Source organism: Erpetoichthys calabaricus, chromosome 2 (genome assembly GCF_900747795.2).
Source record: "Erpetoichthys calabaricus chromosome 2, fErpCal1.3, whole genome shotgun sequence".
In the NCBI taxonomy this organism is placed as follows: domain Eukaryota; kingdom Metazoa; phylum Chordata; class Cladistia; order Polypteriformes; family Polypteridae; genus Erpetoichthys; species Erpetoichthys calabaricus.
In genome coordinates, this window is record NC_041395.2 from 36,061,400 (window position 1) to 36,079,388 (window position 17,989).

General features: G+C 35.8%; 1 protein-coding gene across 1 annotated transcript; it reads right to left on the reverse strand.

Moving 5' to 3' along the window:
• Positions 1 to 3,105: 3,105 nt before the first annotated feature.
• Positions 3,106 to 6,133, reverse strand: LOC114642272 (immunoglobulin lambda-1 light chain-like). Its single transcript, XM_028791234.2, has 3 exons — positions 5,988 to 6,133; positions 5,349 to 5,717; positions 3,106 to 3,579 (listed from the first exon to the last, which is right to left on the reverse strand). Exons 1-3 carry the CDS (start codon positions 6,025 to 6,027, stop codon positions 3,242 to 3,244), a joined length of 747 nt encoding a protein of 248 aa, XP_028647067.2. The 5' UTR covers positions 6,028 to 6,133; the 3' UTR covers positions 3,106 to 3,241.
• Positions 6,134 to 17,989: the final 11,856 nt, after the last annotated feature.

A 17,989-nucleotide genomic window follows, 5' to 3' on the forward strand; every position in this document is an offset into this window, starting at 1 on the left:
CCCTAGTGATGTTATGGGTGTTTCCCTGGATTACTCCTCTATGTTCCAAAGACGTGTGTTATTTAACTGACAAATATAAACTGACCCATGTATGAATATGAGAATGGAGGTTTACGTAAATGGGTTCTGTGATGGATTGATGTCCTGTCAATGACTGGCTCCTGGGATGCTGCCAATGTTTCTCCAATAGCCCCAGTCCTCTGCAATCCAAACCTCAGTTAAACAGATTTGAGCTGTTATATTATTATAAGATTATTGGAAAGATTATCAATAGAAAGGCAGGAAGCATCTCTAGATGAGACGCTAGTCCATTTTAGTCTTTGCCCATCACAGAACACACCCTTACAAGGAAATGTACGAAGCAAGCAAGAGTAAAGTTCAAATTAAGATCATTAAATATGAGGGAGTAAAATAAATAATAAGAAGAGTCTATGCACTCACACGTATATCCACAACATTCACATCAGTCAGCAATCAAACTAACTCAAGAACAATGAATGGTGCACCTGGGAAAAACCCAAGTGGACACAGGGAAACATATAAATTTACACTCACAAAACACAGCTGAGCACCTGGAAGTGTGAAGTGGCAGTGCCAACTGTTGTACCACTGGATGATTTTTGTTTTTCAGTGTAAATACCAACATGGCTGCATTCTCTCTTTTGAATATAAAACATAACAATACAGTTAAATATAAAATAACCTTATTTAAAAAAAAAAAAAAAAAAAACTGGGCTATATTTTAATGTTGTACATTGTATAGCAATAAATGATTTGTTTAGAGAAATAAAGTGGTTTTACTACTGGGTATAAGATTGTCAGATGTGTTGAAAACCACATTATTCTTTATTAGCTAACACTCTCAAAAAAAAAAAAAAACATATATATATATATATTATTACATTAATATTACAAGTATTACATTTTATACAGTATTTTGTTTGCTGTTAATAATAGGGACAAATCATAAGAATATAAATGAATAATAAATATGAATACAGAGTACAAAATAGTAATTTCAAATAATATACTTTGAAGAAATGACGGCTTATGAGACAAGATAAATGTTGGGGTGGCAACCTGGTCGTTCATGTTTACTTTAAATGTCCAACCAAAAAGTAACACGCACTGATACAATAAACAAACAAAAGGACTGAACAATGACATGATGGACAACAGAAAACAATGCCCATTAAGGGCATGTGGGGTCAAGGTACAAAAGAGCTCTGTCTCTTCACTCTCCCAGACAATGAGTGACACCTCCTTCTGGATGACTGGACTTTTATGGTCCAGAGGCCAGAAGAGGCAGAGTCAAATGATCTCACTATGTGGTTTCTTGGCATATTGGAGGAATTGGAAGACAACACAGTTAGCAACAGTGCCCCATTTTTGATTGTGGAGGAATGACATACCAGGGAGAACCCCAAGGATGACCCTCTGACAAGTATGTGTGACAAATTGTATACAGTATTATAAAATACTTGCTTAAGGGTTGTATTTAATTTAAATACAAAATGTTAGCTGCAAAGCTGCTGCTTTTTTAAATAAAATTCAGTATTTGTGTGAAACATTAAGTACAGCAATAAAAACTACTTTGATACAATATCCTAAGAAAAGTAATATTACAAGTAATATTTTGGCAGGGCATTTTATAACAGGTTTCCAGATGACACTGAGTCCTTAGTCTTCAGAAAATGACAAATCCCAGGCATTGGAAATACAGATCAGCTAGAGAAATAGACACCTTATAGGTCATCAGTTGGCTGTTTTTTTAAATACTACTTGCCAAATACCAACATTCCAGAGTCATCTTTTCGTTGATTTGACACTGGTATTTGACAAGTACTGTTTAAGGAAGCAGACAACTGAGGATCTGAAAAGGCGTCTGTTTCTCAGACTACACACTCTGTTGTACTTATCCTCTTCTTCAATTATGCAGCTGGGCTTCTTTTTCTCTCCTGGATTCACACTCTAATATGAAATCTTCAGTTCCTTGGCAAGCTATCTCAAGTAATAACCTTCATTTCACAAAACAACAATAGGCTGACATGTTTCTAGAGAGAGACCATTTTTGTTATGGCTATTTTTAACAAGGAATTGAATTTTAGGAATGCCAGTACTTTTTAACCCAAAGAAAGACAATCTACTTGATTTGTTGAACAGAGTAACTAGTGTCGGCAAGCACAATTACAAAGTTTTGTCTAATCAGCATTTAAACATGAGGAGTTTAAGCTAAGAGATTTTACCTTTATTGGGGTAATGGTTTGTGTTTTGCCTTTTCAGTGATTTGTAAATAATTTCAAGCAGTAATAGTCATTTGCATCATTATTCATGTCTTGCCTATGTTTTAAGACAATGTAATAGCACCTTGATAAAACAAGTATAGGTTTCTATCAAAAACATGAAATAATTCTGGGTGATTTCAAACTTTTGAAAACTAGTGTATGTCTTGGTTATGCCACAGTTCTTAACATTTAATTCTTTGACTTTAATCTTTTACCATTATGTTTTTAAAATTTTACTATTAGTATTGCATGTTTGTGATGTTATACATTTTTGCCATTTAGAAATGAGTTGCTATGATGCAATGAACCACAGGGGCCATTGCTAGAACTCCTTTCCTTTCATGAGATATTTTCTGAGATAATTTTTTTTCATGAGGTTTCTTTTTTTAATATCTGTTTTGTCCCTTAATAGGAGCCTTTGTTGCCCTTCTGATCAAGCAGCGATCTCAGCCTTTAGTACAAAAATCCCAATTACCCAACAACACTGTCTCTCTCTCTGTCTCTTTCCTAGCCTTACTAACTAAAACAAAAAAATAGGATCTGTAGGAATTTTTGATATTAAAGTTTTTTTTTACTAATAGGAGCAATTAAAGAGCTCAGTTTATTCATTGTAATCATTCCCGTCATATTCACCACTAACACTTCTATGCAGACTCTGTTGCAGCCACCTGCCGTCCCCCTTATCTGGAGGTAGTGTCAGACTGCATGGATTGGATCAATGATGATTTTTACTTCAACTGTAGCCTCGGTAGTCCATACAGCCCTTTCACTACTTAACCAGAGATCAAGAGATCAATCTTTAAATTTACAAAAACCCAGATTTCAGATTTAAGTTTTTTATTGATATTACATTTAATAAGAAAAAAAAATACAGCACATTGCTGTATCTTTTAAGTTAGTTAAAAAAACACATTTGTTTTTTACTTTTGGTATCTGAGAAGCTGAACCAAAGCCCTTTAGAAGGAATTGCAGTCTTGAAGTGCCACAGAACCAATGACTGGCATCTTACTGGATTCATGAGTGACAATACAGAAGTATCTCACATCAGTCTTCCACTTAGCAATGGGCAGCTTCAGGTAACTAACGGCCAAGAAGGAATTTCCACTGCTGTCCAAAGACACCGGGCTGGACTGAACGTTGTCTGTCACTTGCTGACCATCCATAGTCCACTGGATGTCTATGTACCCTGGGAAGAAACCGCTCACCAGGCAGCTGAGAGTCACATAACCTGAACCACTGAGTTGTTCTTCTGGGGTGCGAAACACTTGAACAGATGGGGGAGACAAGTCACTTTCTGTGGGGAAAGAAATTATATCAATATCCATTATGGAGCCACTTAGGTATTACCATAGATTCTTACACAGTATGCAACATTTGGGATTATTATATGTGATTGGTTGATTTAACTTCAAAAACCACACATAAAAGTTTAATCGTTTGACTAAATCAAAAATTGTAACTAAAATATATGTAAGAGATTATTACATTAACATATGAATATACTTCAAAACAGTTTTGTGTGCTAAATTTTGAAATAGCAAGTAAGTTAAAACTGGAAAACAGCAACAATTTGTTATAAGTTTAAAATCTGCTATTTTGAAAATTAGTGTTTAAACTATGGAGCCTTAAACCATAGTCAAATAATTTTAATTGTGTATTGCTTAGAAATGCTTTATTCATTTATACAATGCATTATTGTTACGTTGCACAGAATTACAATGCTACTGTTGTATTCTTCGTAATGTTTTTTATAATCTATTTTTCTAGCCTTACTTTATATAGCACCTTACGAAAGCACAATATTGCAAGTTCCTTTGTCGAGGAAACAAAATTACAATCCAGTATAACAAGAAACAGCCCAAGAATAAATAGGTAAATTATTATTATACATTATTGTAGAACTTTTAATATATGTGGTGTGAGTCTTAATACCTGTGATTATATGTTGTTATTTATGGACGTGACAGAAAGTTGATTTTTTTTTTTATTTCATAAATCTATCTTTTAACCCAGTTTTTCCAGTATAAGGTAGCAGAAGGCCAGTCAGTGCCCATCCCAGCAGCCTGTGGAAGGGGCACTCAGTCCCTTCAAGTGTGTTATGTCTTTGTTTTTGTATTTTTGCAAGTTTCTAAAGGTGGACAATATAATAAATAACTGTTATTTTAATTTTTGTCACAATAGTTTTCTTTGTTTTAACAAAATTGATTTCCTGCCTTATTTTGAAATTATAGTTATGGTTTCCTTTTAATCTACAAAACACATACAATCAATATATGAAAGAAATAGAGTTGTTTACTGTTTTATAGTTGTATAAAGTTAATTCAACCATATTAGTAAAAATCCGGAACAGGTTAGAAATTTACATTGATCATTACGGATATTTTCAAAAAGTAATTTTTACTTTATCTTCATTAGGACAGATTTTAGGATTTTTTAATTCATTTATTCATTTTTACTTTAGATTTGCATCTGTTTTATGTCGCGTTGCCTCTTTAAAAAATATTTGGAAGGAAATAATGACTAACAACTAATAAATAGTACAATTTCCAGTGTTAAATGTTTATTTAACTGCGAATGAGTGGATTTATTAAAAAACAGAAGGCAGAAGGAGTAGGTGAAGTTTTCAGCTCAGTATAATCTTTTAAATAAATACAACCATGTAATTAAAAAAACATTAGTTACCTGAAAAAAAGTTTTAACTGTTTTTATAGCTATGTATTTTTTTATAACAAAACACACTGTTTATATAGTGAGTAATTTTTTTCTGCATTTTATGACTGTTTAGTAGGACCGTCTCTTGAAACATCTAAAACTCAAGTCTTTTTCTGCTGCATTACCCTCAGCAGTGAACTTTATGTAAACTTGGTTAGCTAATTTTCAATGAAATCAATAAAATGCTCATTTAAACGTCATCAGATTAATCTGCTGTGTCTACTGAGACTGTGAACTGTTAAGAAGGTCTGAATATGTCTGTTTTCAGTAATAACCATCCCATAAAAAATGTATAAACACATCTAGTACAGCAATTAAGAGGTTAACTTGAACTGTATCAAATGTACTCACTCAGAACTTGTATGCGAGTTCCTTCGCCCCATGCTTGAGTCCCATCACCATAGTAAATAAAACAGTAGTATTTGGAGTCATCATTTTCCTGGACATTATTAATTGTGAGAAGGTGATAACTCCTGACTATATCTCTTGAAGGTATAAATCGATCTGAAATCGCAGGAGCTCTGTAGATTTTGTTGTCAGCTCTGTAAGTTAGGACACCTTCAGGGGCCTTTCCAGGTGACTGACGAATCCAGAGCATGTTAATTCTTGAAACATTTTCATTTTTCACAGCACATTCCAGGGTGACAGTCTGTCCAGGAGTCACAGGAATAACTGATGGAGACTGAGAGAAAATAGCAGGTCCAGCATTTACATAAACCCCTGAAAGAAAGAAAGAAAGAAAGAAAGAAAGAAAGAAAGAAAGAAAGAAAGAAAGAAAGAAAGAAAGAAAGAAAGATATTTTTAAAAATAAGGTCATAAATCAATTACTTTTTAATTTATACATTAATACATTTCAATTAAAATCAAGCCCGGTTAATAAATGTATTAACACATTAAAATAGTTTCTAAAATGGACTCTTAAACTGGAATTGACTTTCATTTCATCTTTTGTTTGCTTTCATCATATCTGCTCAGTCTTCTCTTACTCACCCAGTAATAAAATGGTACACAGAATCTGTACGAGGTTCATCTTGAGAAGTTGATCTTCTTTACCAAACAATTCTTAAGCAATCTGTAAAATAGTTATCTTGTCTGTTGTTTTATGTAAAGTAGTTTTGTTTGGTGCAATTTGCAAAATGTTGAAATAGTGCACCGATTTATATAATGCAATATTGTTACGGCGTATAAATTAATTTCTTTAAAGTTGCATCTCATTGGTTGGTACATATCTCGCTTTTCTGAATTAACCAATCCGCATTCAGTAAAACAAATGTTTGTCAGACTGACTGAGCAGCAGCAGCTTGTTGTCTTCCAAACAGCACCTGCACCTCACAGTCCAATAGTCACAGTGTGATTTCATAACAGAAAAAGTTTTAATGAACTCTTTATTGTTTAATGTCTGATATCAATTACATTACAGTAGAATAAAGTAGAATATGATTTTTCCAGACCTTAAAGTTCATACACCATATAGACAGGAATGACAACTTCCCTTTTAAAATTATTCTAGCACATTTTTGCTGTACTTAATTCTCAACATTATTAATTTGCTCTTTTTACACTGAAAGTAAGAATCAATACATACATATTGCATGCTTTTTAACTATTTCATTCACAATTTATAGTTTTATGTTTCATATTCATGTGAGTGATAATGTTCACAATTCGCTTTTCTAATAACACCCAGTTATGGAAGTAAAAATCAGGAATAGGATCTAGAAGATGAAGTTGTTAATGCTTCTTAGTTAAAATGTAACTGATGAAAGCAAGACATGCATTGGTTATTTTTTCTATCATTTATATTGTGTCATATTATTAAATATGAAGTGGATATGAATCTCCTTTAAATTGTTACTTGTGGATCAGAGGAATTTGTTCAATGTGCCATTTCTCCCTGTGCTCTTTTGATGACACCCTACATGAGTACACGCTGGTTTATTTGACATTTCTTATGTGGCTCAGTGTGTGACTGCACCCAGTGATGGACTGCCAGGGCCCACTGCTGCTGCTTTCTGGCCTTTAAAGTGTAATATTAGGTTCAAATATGGATTTCTAAATGGGTAAAATGGCAATGATTCAGATGCATTACATGAATTATAATAAAAATAATGCAAAATCTACTTAAAATATTTCTGCATCTCTGAGAAAGGAAAACTGATAATATGATGTATGCAATAGGTAGAACAGTTTGACTGTGAAATATTCACTTTACCCTCAAAGATAGAAACACAGGAATCGTCCAAATAAACATTTATTTTTCTTTATTTTACCACACAGAGAAGAGCATTGTCTTAAAGGCAATGAACGTTAAAGCATGTTTACAATAATAATGAACTCAACAAAATGACATCTAATTGCTAAGAAGGATGTTGAACTACAGTATAATTACATAAACAGAATATTTACAACTAACAATTTAAATGTCCATTAAGCTGTGCATGTTAATTAATTTAGGTATTATCCACTGATTATGCATAAGTTACAAATTAAATATTTATTATTTAAAAATAATAAAAAATACAAAGGAAAATTTCTACTGCCTGCTTTTTCTGGTTGAGTTATTTATCATTATGGTAATAAAACAGTATTCGAAAAAGCATCTGACAGATGCTTTTTAATTTCATAAATTCAATTATTTAGAAAGAATCGATTCAAATAAACGTTAGTATGATTTCTAGACTAAGCCAATATGCAAATAGATGAAAATGGGAGTAAGAGATTTGCATAAAGTATAGAGCCACACAAACAATGTCTTTCTAATTTTATATCGGGGCCGACCCTACCACCTCCTGTGGGTGAAACAGCTGCATTTGTCCAATGTGTTATTTTAAAATAAAATTATAAAAGTGTGAAAATTAAAACAGAAAACTGTTTGAAACCAAGAGAAAAATAAATTGTGCAATACTTTCATTTTCATATTAATTAATATACTAAGTCTTAATGTTCCATAAAGAAGTTTGCTTTAGATGCATCTCAAAGAAAGACTGTAATGCTCTGCTGGTAATCCACAAATGATTTTTGTCTTTTTTTTTAAATAACCAACCTACAAATATTATTAAATGAATAAAAACTCAATTGTGCTAATGGAAGTGATGATCACATTATTTTGGTGGCTGCCTCACGGATCCTTGTTCTTAGATTAAATTAGATTAGATAAAGTGTATTAATCCTATGGAAAAATTCAGGTGCATACAGCAGCAGAAACATAAAAAACAAGAATAAAGACTCACAGGACAGATAATACAGCCAATCAATCAATCAATCAATCAATCAATCAATCAATGTATCTTGTGTGGATATTTTAAAATAAACTTAACAAGTGCATTGGGTAGAAGTACCTAAGTGCATGACAGCAGTGGGCAGAAAAGACCCCCAGAGGCGCTTCTTAGCACATCTTGGTAGAATGAGCCGGGATTTTTCATGATGGCATCCAATTTTGCCACCATCCTCTTTTCCACAATAGCTTCCAGTGTGTCCAGGGTTAGCGCAGTGATGGAGCAGGCTGTCCTAATAAATCTGTTCAGGCATTGTGCTTCTTTGGAGCTCAAATTGCTCCCCCAGGAGACTGAGACATAGAACACCGTACTGGCTACTATAGACTGGTAGAATATTTCCAACAGATTGCTGCATACAAAAAAAAAAATAGCAGAGATTGTGCCTACCTGGCACCCAAAGGTTTGATTTTTCAAGAAAGATTTCCCGATTTATATCTGAAATAGAAGGAGACAGGTTATCTGACCATATGTTGTTTAGAATCGGTTGATTTTAAGAAGAGTTAGAGATATATGACATGTGAAAAGTAAAGACGTGGGATCTTTTCTAAAGCAAAGTGTGGAAAATATGAATCAATTAAATTATGACAATGAGTCGAGAGGCACTGCAGTAAATTAAATTACAGGACCAAAAAAACTGAATTCAAATTGAAGTTCATGTTTGTTGTCAAGTGCAAATAGAACATAAACATTCTTACTTGCATGTTGTCCACTAAATAATGCTGGTAGTAAAATGCCAACAAGACTAAGTGAATATAACATTATACATTAAAAAAACATTGGAAGATATTTACAAAAAAAAAAAAACACATGCAAGTGTTGGTATGTGTGACCCTTGAGCAACTTTATGATTTGAGGATTAAAGCTCTTCCTGAATCAAGTACTGTTATGTGCGAAAGATCTCGATCCATGTGCCAGAGCATTGCTAGACAAAAAGAGACTGTGCAGGATTCCTGGAGTCTTTAATAATACTGCGGACCTTATAAGTTAGTTTGCCATGGATCAATGATATTCACTGCTGACATCACAACTTTGTAGTGTTTTGCTATCCTGGGGTAAGCAGGTCTAATACTAGGATGTAATGCAACCAGTGAGGATCAGTTACACTGCATACCTGTAGTTGCTGAACATAAATAGAGACATCAATGCTTTCCTCAGACATCAAAAGAAGTAAGGACAGTTGACAGCATTTTTTATGATAGTCTTGATATGTTGTGTATATGATGTGGTGTTTTCAGAAAATTTAATGCGCGAGTTGGAACTGTGTCTGGCCACACAGTCATATGTGAACAAGGAGTATAGCTAGTGCCTCAGCATACTACCATGTGAGGTGCCTGTGCTGATAATCTGCAAAGAGAAAGTAATGCTTCCAATCTATACATGCCTGGGTGTGACACTGAGGAAGTTCAAAATCCAAATACAGTGGGTGACACTATGTTCCAAGACCAGGGGGCTTGTTTATAAAACTGGATTTGGAATGAAAATGTGTATACCAAAAACAAAAACATGTGTGTGTCAAAAAAAGATCTGATATAAAAAACTTGACCGTTAGAGATCACAATCATCTCGTAAATGTGCATGAACGTGCCTTGAACCCTGCCTGGTTGCCTCCCTCAAACAACTATACATGGACTATGCTAATCAACTTAAATATCGTATCCTTCCAAAGGTGTCCAATGTCACTCCTTTCAACATGCATATTATGAGTCTCAGATTACGGCACTCTCTGAGTGCCTTGTCTGTTGCCTCAGTATGTGCTCTGACCATGGTGAGTGATGTCTCAGTGAAGAAAACATTTTATTCACAGCTTCGCTTGGTGGTTGATGGGTGCCCGCGAGGTGACACTCCTCTGGTCATGGGTGAATTCAATGCAACCACTGGCACTGACAGAGCTGGCTATGTGGATTGTATTGGTCCCCATTGGTCTGGCAACTATGGTGAGAGTAGCTCCATGTTCCTTGATTTTGCAAAAGGTCAGAGGCTGCATATTGCTTGATCCTTGTTCCATCACCCTGAGCCGTATCATTGGACTTAGTACTCCAATACTGGTGCTGCAGTGAAGGAGATTGATCACATCCTTGTTGGCAGATGCTGAAGATTCATACAAAACTGCAGGGTCTACAGAAGTGTCCAGTTTCTGAATTCTGACCACAGACTTGTTGCTACTCTGAAGATCCATCTTAGGTCCGGTAGGCTACCACATACTAGAAAAATGAGGCTGGACCTGGCCAGACTGCAAGATCAGGCTGTTTCGAACGAGTTTGCATGCAGTTTGTGTAAGGAACTTACAGACTTGGGTGCAACTGCTGATCCGAATATGATGTGGGAGACCTTCCAAGACAAGACCCTGAAAGTTGCTGAGGGTTGTGTTGGTGTTACCAGTGTTCCCAGAAGGAGGTGTTTCATCTCACAGGGAACCCTGGACATCACTGAGAGGAGTCGCAACGCACGGCTTGATGACAATTCCAGTCTGTACCGAGAACTGAGAAGGACGGCTGCAATGGCTCTGAGGACAGATAAAGAGGCGTTTGTTAGAGGAATCTGTGAGCAAGTGACACACCATCTATGGTCTAGTGACCCACATCCTGCTTACAGAGGAATCAAAGCATTACACACATCTGAATCTGTTCCTCAGACAGTCACAGTCAGGGCAGCTGATGGAACAGCCCTTACTGATGACACTGCAGTTGTGACCTGTTGGACTGGTTTATTTGAGCACCTGTTTAAAGCTGATCCTCCAGCTAGGACGTTGGATATCTCTGGGTCCAAGGTTTTTGAGGCTGATCCTCCAATTACCTGTGAACCACCCAATCATACTGAGATAGCACAGGTGGTGAACCAGCTGAGGCTAGGGAAGGCTGGAGAGATCAGTGGTATCTGGGGTGATTTTCTCCAGGCTGGTGGTAAGGCTGTCCTCCTGGCACTGCAAGCAATCTTTGCTTCCATTTGGGACACGGGCGTCATCACAACTTACTGGAAAATGGGACTTGTCATCCATATCTAAAATGGAAGGGTGATCTTTGATCACTTGCTCACCTACCAGCTACCACAGCTACTATAAATTTGTCAGGTCGATTTTTATTTAATTAATTAATTTTGCCTTCTGAAAACCATTATAAGAATATATAGATACGGTATAGAAATACCGTATAGATACAGATTGAAAATGTGACGAATTCAAATAGCCTTCTTTAATTTATCTAAGCATCCATTAAATACAATAAAAGTACTTGATAAACAAAAGTATGTGTCATGGCAGAAGTCACCCATCGACAGCATCCTTGCACTGAAGGACATAGAGCTCAAACACGAATATCAGCAGAGTTTCTTTGCAGCCTTTGTTGATTTTCATAAAGTGTTTGACTCTGCCCTGTGGGACATCCTGAGACTTCACAGGATCCCCTCAAAGTTGCTGAATATCATGGCTGGCCAATACACTGGTACTGTAATTACTGGGCAGAGTGGATGCAGAACCTCTGGGTTTTTCCCGGTTGATGCTGAGATTCATCAGGGGTGTGTTCTTAATGCTTGTATGGACTGGGTGTTGGGCAGGGTTGTAGGGTCCAGTGGCTGTGGGGCATCTGTTAGTGAAGAAAGATTCACAGATCTTGACTTTGCTGACGATGCTGTGATTGTCACACAGTCAATGGAGGCTCTGATTGTAGTTCTCGAGAGACTGAATGAGGAGACTAACCAGGACTTTGTGTCAAATGAGCGGTTGCTCATGGAGTCCCAACTTAGGCACATTACCTGAATTGTGAGGGAGTGTCAGTTACAGCACTATGGCCATGTGCCGCAGTTCCCAGAGGGTGATTTGGCTCACAGGATCCTCAATTTTGAGGACCCGAGTGGCTGGACCAGGCTAAGGGGACACCCATGTAACACCTGGCTGTGGCAGATAGATTGTTATTTCCAGAGGGTGGGACTGGGGGATTGCCAACCAGGATCCTGAGCTGTTTCTTCGTGTGGTGGGTGCGGCAACACGCTGTACTAGTGCATGATCCCCAGCCTGACCTGATGTGACCTGCTCTGGTTCCCTCCCACAGTCCAAAATCATGCATATTAGGTGGGCTGGTGGTTCATAAATTGGCCCCCTGGGTTTTTTTTTTAGTTCACCTTACTGGGCTGGTGCCCTATCCAGGGGTTGTTCCTGCCTGTGCACATTGCTTACTGGGATAGGCTCCAGGTTCCAGAATATCCTACCCTGAATAAGTGAGTATATAAAATGGATGGGAGGACTAGTAAGGTATTGACTTTTTTCAGGTTCATGATCAAATGTGGAATCCCTGTCTGTTTACCCGCACTGGGTCAGTGTTTTGGGGCCAATGTTGCTCTGATGTGCAAATTACAATTTGGCAATTGTTGGCTGCCCAGAAAGGGCCAATATGTTTGCCTAAGGATAAATATATTACAACTTGCAGTATCCTGAAATGTTTTATAAAATATGGAAATTGTTGCGATTTTTGTATATTGCAATACATTTTTCAGACATATAAAAATATATGTCTTTAGTTAATATGTTAAATAGGCATAATAAAATGTAAGATACTGCAGTGGGCTCGCGCCCTGTGCTGGATAGGATTGGCTCCAGCAGACCCCCAGTGACCCTGTGTTAGGATATAGCAGGTTGCATAATGGATGGATGGATAATGTAAGATATATTTCATAAAATGATTACAATTTATTGTTAAATATACTGTAAATGCTGGTTACAATATGATGTACAACAGATTCTATTTTTCACAATAGATGTTTACCGTTTTTGCATATATACAATATTTTAAAAATATATTATCCTGGAAATGAAAATATCATCCAGTAGACATCTCATAGGTGTTTGATATATTGATCTATGTTCCAGATCAAATCACCTTGTGACACAGCACAAATGCTAAACCTATAACTAGCCTAGTACAGGTAAACATAAGGTTGTAAACTGAAGCCTGTGTATACTGATGGAGCGACCGACTCAAACTACTTTAGTGAGTGATGCTACTCTGCTGGGCCCTTGAGAAGGGCCCTTAACCTTCAATTGCTCCAGGGATGCTGTACAATGGCTGACCCTGCGCTCTGACCCCAAGGGGTATGCGAAAAAAAAAAACAACTAATTTCCTTCGGGATTAATAAAGTATAATAAAAAAAAAAAAAAAAAAAAAGACTGGCTTAAAATTTTTCCAGGTTAAGCGATAAGACACTGTGACAGGTGACCTTGGCCATTACCCATCTGGGACACCACCTGGATGGAAGGAGCAGGAGAAACAGCATCTGTGAGACACTACCTCCCCTGGGACATTAAAGGGCAGGCTTACCTACAAACTTAGATAAAACATGGCTGCTCATATACCACAACTAGATACTCTCAGTGCAGAGTTACTAGATGCTATAAACTCACTTCAGAGTGGGAAAGCAGCAGGGCCTGATGGCTATCCTGCCGAATTTTATAAAAAATTCTCAATTAAGCTAGCTCCCCTTTCATTAACAGCATTTACAGAAGCTAGAGAGAATAAAATTCTACCTCAAACTTTTTGTCAGGCTTTAATTACCGTCCTTCCTAAGCAAAATAAGGACTTATTACAATGTGCATCATACAGACCAATCTCACTTTTGAATAATAATGTAAAGATACTCTCCAAAGTCCTAGCTAGAAGGATTAAGAAAGTGTTTTCTTTAGTAATATCACTAAACCAAATTGGATTTATTAAAGGCAGACACTTAGCTTCCAATCTCCGACAACTGTTTAATTTGTTATACTCACCCACAAAGTCAAACATCCTGGAGATATTATTATCGCTGGATGTAGAAAAAGCATTTGATATGGTTGAATGGAACTATCTTTTCACTATATTGGAGAAATTTGGGTTTGGCCCAGGCATTCGTGCATGGATCAAACTACTGCATACCAGTCCAGAAGCTTCAATTTGTATTAACAACATTAACTCAGACTACTTTAAACTAGAACGTGGTACTAGACAAGGATGTCCCTTGTCACCACTTCTGTTTGCAACTGCCATTGAGCCACTGGCAGCTCACTGTTGAAATGCTTATGAGATAAAGGGGATTATCAGAGAAGGACTTGAACAGAAAATTTCTCTATATGCAGATGATATAGTACTGTAAATATTTGATCCACAAAATACTGTGCCTGCAGTCCTAACAGCACTAACAGAATTTCAAAAGAATTCTGGTCTCAGAATTAATTTGAACGAAAGTGTGCTCTTTTCAGTGAATTCTTAAGCAAACAATATTATATTGGACATCCTTCCCTTTTATCATTTCAGATCAGTTTAAATATCTAGGGGTAAACATCACAGATAAACATAAAACTCTTAATCAACAAAATTTTGCAGTTTGCTTGGAAAAAAGTAAGCAAGACTTGCATAGATGGTCTACCCTCCATCTCACTTTAGCTGGAAGAATTAACATTGTCAAGATGAATATCCTTCCTAAGCTTCTCTTTCAAAACATTCCAATATACACCAATAAATAATTTTTTAAGAAATTAGATTCAACCATAACCTCATTTATTTGGAATACAAAACATCCACATATCCAGAGGGCGACCCTACAAAGACCTAAGGAAGAAGGTGTCATGGGTTTACCTAACATTCAATTTTATTACTGGGCCACGAATATACAAGCTATAAAAACCTGAACATTGACACAGGCTTGATCCTCAATAGAAATAAAATCCTGCAGTACTTCTTTATATTCCTTGCTTTGTATCCCAATAAGTACAAGTCATCACCAATATACTAATAACCCAAGAATATGGAACCGATGTAGGAAGCATTTTAAGAAAGAGAAGCTTTTATCTGTGGCACCTCTACACGACAACCACGTTTTTCCACCCTCTCAAACATACGCGGCTTCACTATTTGGATGCAGCAACAGGTTAGGCGTCATCCTGCCAGTCAGTCCTACAAAGAAAAAGCAGGGCTTACAGTGCTCGCCAAGGTATTATGCAAAATCCTGTTTGTGATTATGTTTTGTGATGGTCTTTATATAAAAAACATTTATAAGTTACTTATATAAAATCCAGATAGAATGGTATTTACCTTGATTTATTTACTTATCTTCTTACAGCGTAAAGTCACAAGTAGACTGCAGACCTTCCTCTGTTTGATTGACACGGGCATGCTGACACAGTACACGTGTACTGAAGTGACTTTGGCTGCAGGTAGAAGCTCCATGCAACTGTTGTTACGATTCTGCCTTTATCCAGAAACGGTTTCAAAAGCTTTATGACCTTAGTCTCGGAAAGACTTTCTCTCCGGGGGGCGACTGGGATCTTTTCCTGAATAAGATCAAACACAGTTGCATAGGGTGTGACATTTGCGGCATGTAAACCAAAAAGACTTAGGTTAAGAAATAAAATAATCTGTAAAGAGCTTGAAATGCATCCACTCATAGAAACCATGGAAATAAAACAGCTACAGTGGAATGGACATGTAATAAGGGTAAGTGAAACCAGGTATCTCAAAAAGGGACTTAGGGGACCAAGGGGAAGACCTAGTAGGGTATGGGAAGGAAACATCAAAGAAGCAGCCAGAAAAAGAGGGATCACCATGAAACAAGTGAAGATCCTGGCAAAAGATAGGAAAAAATATAATCACTGGCTCAAAACCCCAACACCATAAGGTATAATGGGAGAAGCTAAAGCAAGTAAGTTGTTAAGGTCCTGTTCAGGATTAAGAGAGTTAGAAAGTGACATGACATAATGACTTTATTAAGGTACAAAAAGCAAAAAAAAACGAATCTTGCATTTGGAATCACTGTGTCAAAACCCAATAATCAATGTATAAATAGCCGCAAACACTGCTAGAATTTGCACAATACATTTTTGAAAACGAGAGATTAGAATTGTCAATAGTCCTAACCTGCACATTGTTTTGGATATTAGTAAAAAATAGAAGATCCTGAATAACCTTATTCAACATGCAAAGAACTTGTGAACATCACATAGAGAGCAACCAAGCTGGAAAATTGCACAATTGTCTTTGGAGATGAGAATTTGCATTGCTGCCATGACACATACTTTTGTTTATCAAGTACTTTTATTCTATTTTATGGATGCTTAGATAAATTAAAAAAGGCTATTTGAATTCATCACACTTTTAATCTGTATCTATACGGTATATCTATACCGTATCTATATATTCTTATAATGGTTTTCAGAAGGCAAAAATAAAAATCGACCTGACAAATTTATAGTACCAGTAGTTGGAATTCTGTGATGCAGAAACATTGCATGCCATGATTTGAACTAGTCATTTTTAATGCTTAAACTATAGATTACAACTTTAGAAAGGAGTTGTAAATGAGGATTTTTAATGTATTATTTATTTTTCAATGACTGGGTTAAACAATCAGGGATGACATTTTATCACTTGTACATTCGTTTCTTGTATGCGCTTTGGAAGTCTTTAATTTTCCTTGCTGCCATTATATAGTATTCAGATATCATTATACTGGTGTATTGTTGAAGCTAAAAAAACAGCTGAAAAAATATTCTTTCATTAATTAGATCTTTTTTTAATATATCTCTAAATCTTACATCATTAGCATTTATATTTTAATTTTTGAATACAGTTATATAATAGTTATTAGCAAAAGTGAGAGGCATTGTCTTGCATATATTGAAAAGTTAGTGTTTCTGTTATCCATGGGAAAAGATTATATAAGGCACATTAGATTTCATAATTAAAAACATTAAACAACAAAAGTTTGTTATAAGCCCTGACATTCATATAATATACACTATATATACTAAATACTATATGTAATTTATATCTCAATTCTGTAGTGGTCTACATATTATTTTACATGAAAAAACATGGACTCCTCAAGTCTATTCCAAATGTTTTTAAGGTGCTCTGAACTTTATTTCTGATAATGTGGTGGCAACAATAAAATGTTTAATGTTGCCACTAAACATTATAAAAGTAATAAAATAACATATTTCTTTTAAGTAGATTTTTAAAAACAGCTGAACATATGAAAGTATGGTGTAGTTTTTTGTGGAATTCCTCTTGGTGTTAATTTATCTCACTTCATCTATTCTAAAGTTGCTTTTTTGGGGATTAATAGATAGATACATATTGTCTAAATATTGTAGATTTTGGAATTTCAAACAAGATATTACCTGCTTACCTCCTCCAGCATCTATACTTCATCAAAACTTTGTTTTTGGCTTTTACAGATTAAATTATAATCATATATCACACATTTTTGCACAAAAGAGTCTTAAGACAAAAAAAGGTAAATCTCAACTTAGTATGACACATTGTATAACAATATCACCTGCTGGGAAACTTTGTCTACAGTTTATCCTTCTAAAGTTAACTGAAAATTAATAAGTTAAAATTGTCTTGTATACAAGACATCGGATAAACTTCATCTGCTGGCTTCCAAATCCTGTTACCACATGCTGACTTCAATAATCAGAAGTAAGCCTCACAATTAGGTGGATGGTTAGAGAATACATAGATAGATAGATAGATAGATAGATAGATACTTTATTAATCCATAGAAATAACAAGCTTTGCTGTAGATGAGAATTTGGATACATCAAAAATTTATGACTGTAAATGTTGTGTATGAGAAATGCACATTTTTAGGATGTAAGGATCTCTTTGTAAACGATGTTTGCAGTTCTGCCCTCGGGCTGTAAAATGACCAAGCTGTCTGCTGAGCTTACTCTTGAGCATGCGACGTGCAGTT

Excerpts from the sequence above, each read along its gene's own strand:
- LOC114642272 (XM_028791234.2), bottom strand. The coding sequence starts at position 6,027 with ATGAACCTCGTACAGATTCTGTGTACCATTTTATTACTGG. Across the intron at positions 5,718-5,987 it reads GTGTACCATTTTATTACTGG|GGGTTTATGTAAATGCTGGA; the intron begins GTGAGTAAGAGA and ends TCTTTCTTTCAG. Across the intron at positions 3,580-5,348 it reads AACTCGCATACAAGTTCTGA|AAAGTGACTTGTCTCCCCCA; the intron begins GTGAGTACATTT and ends CTTTCCCCACAG.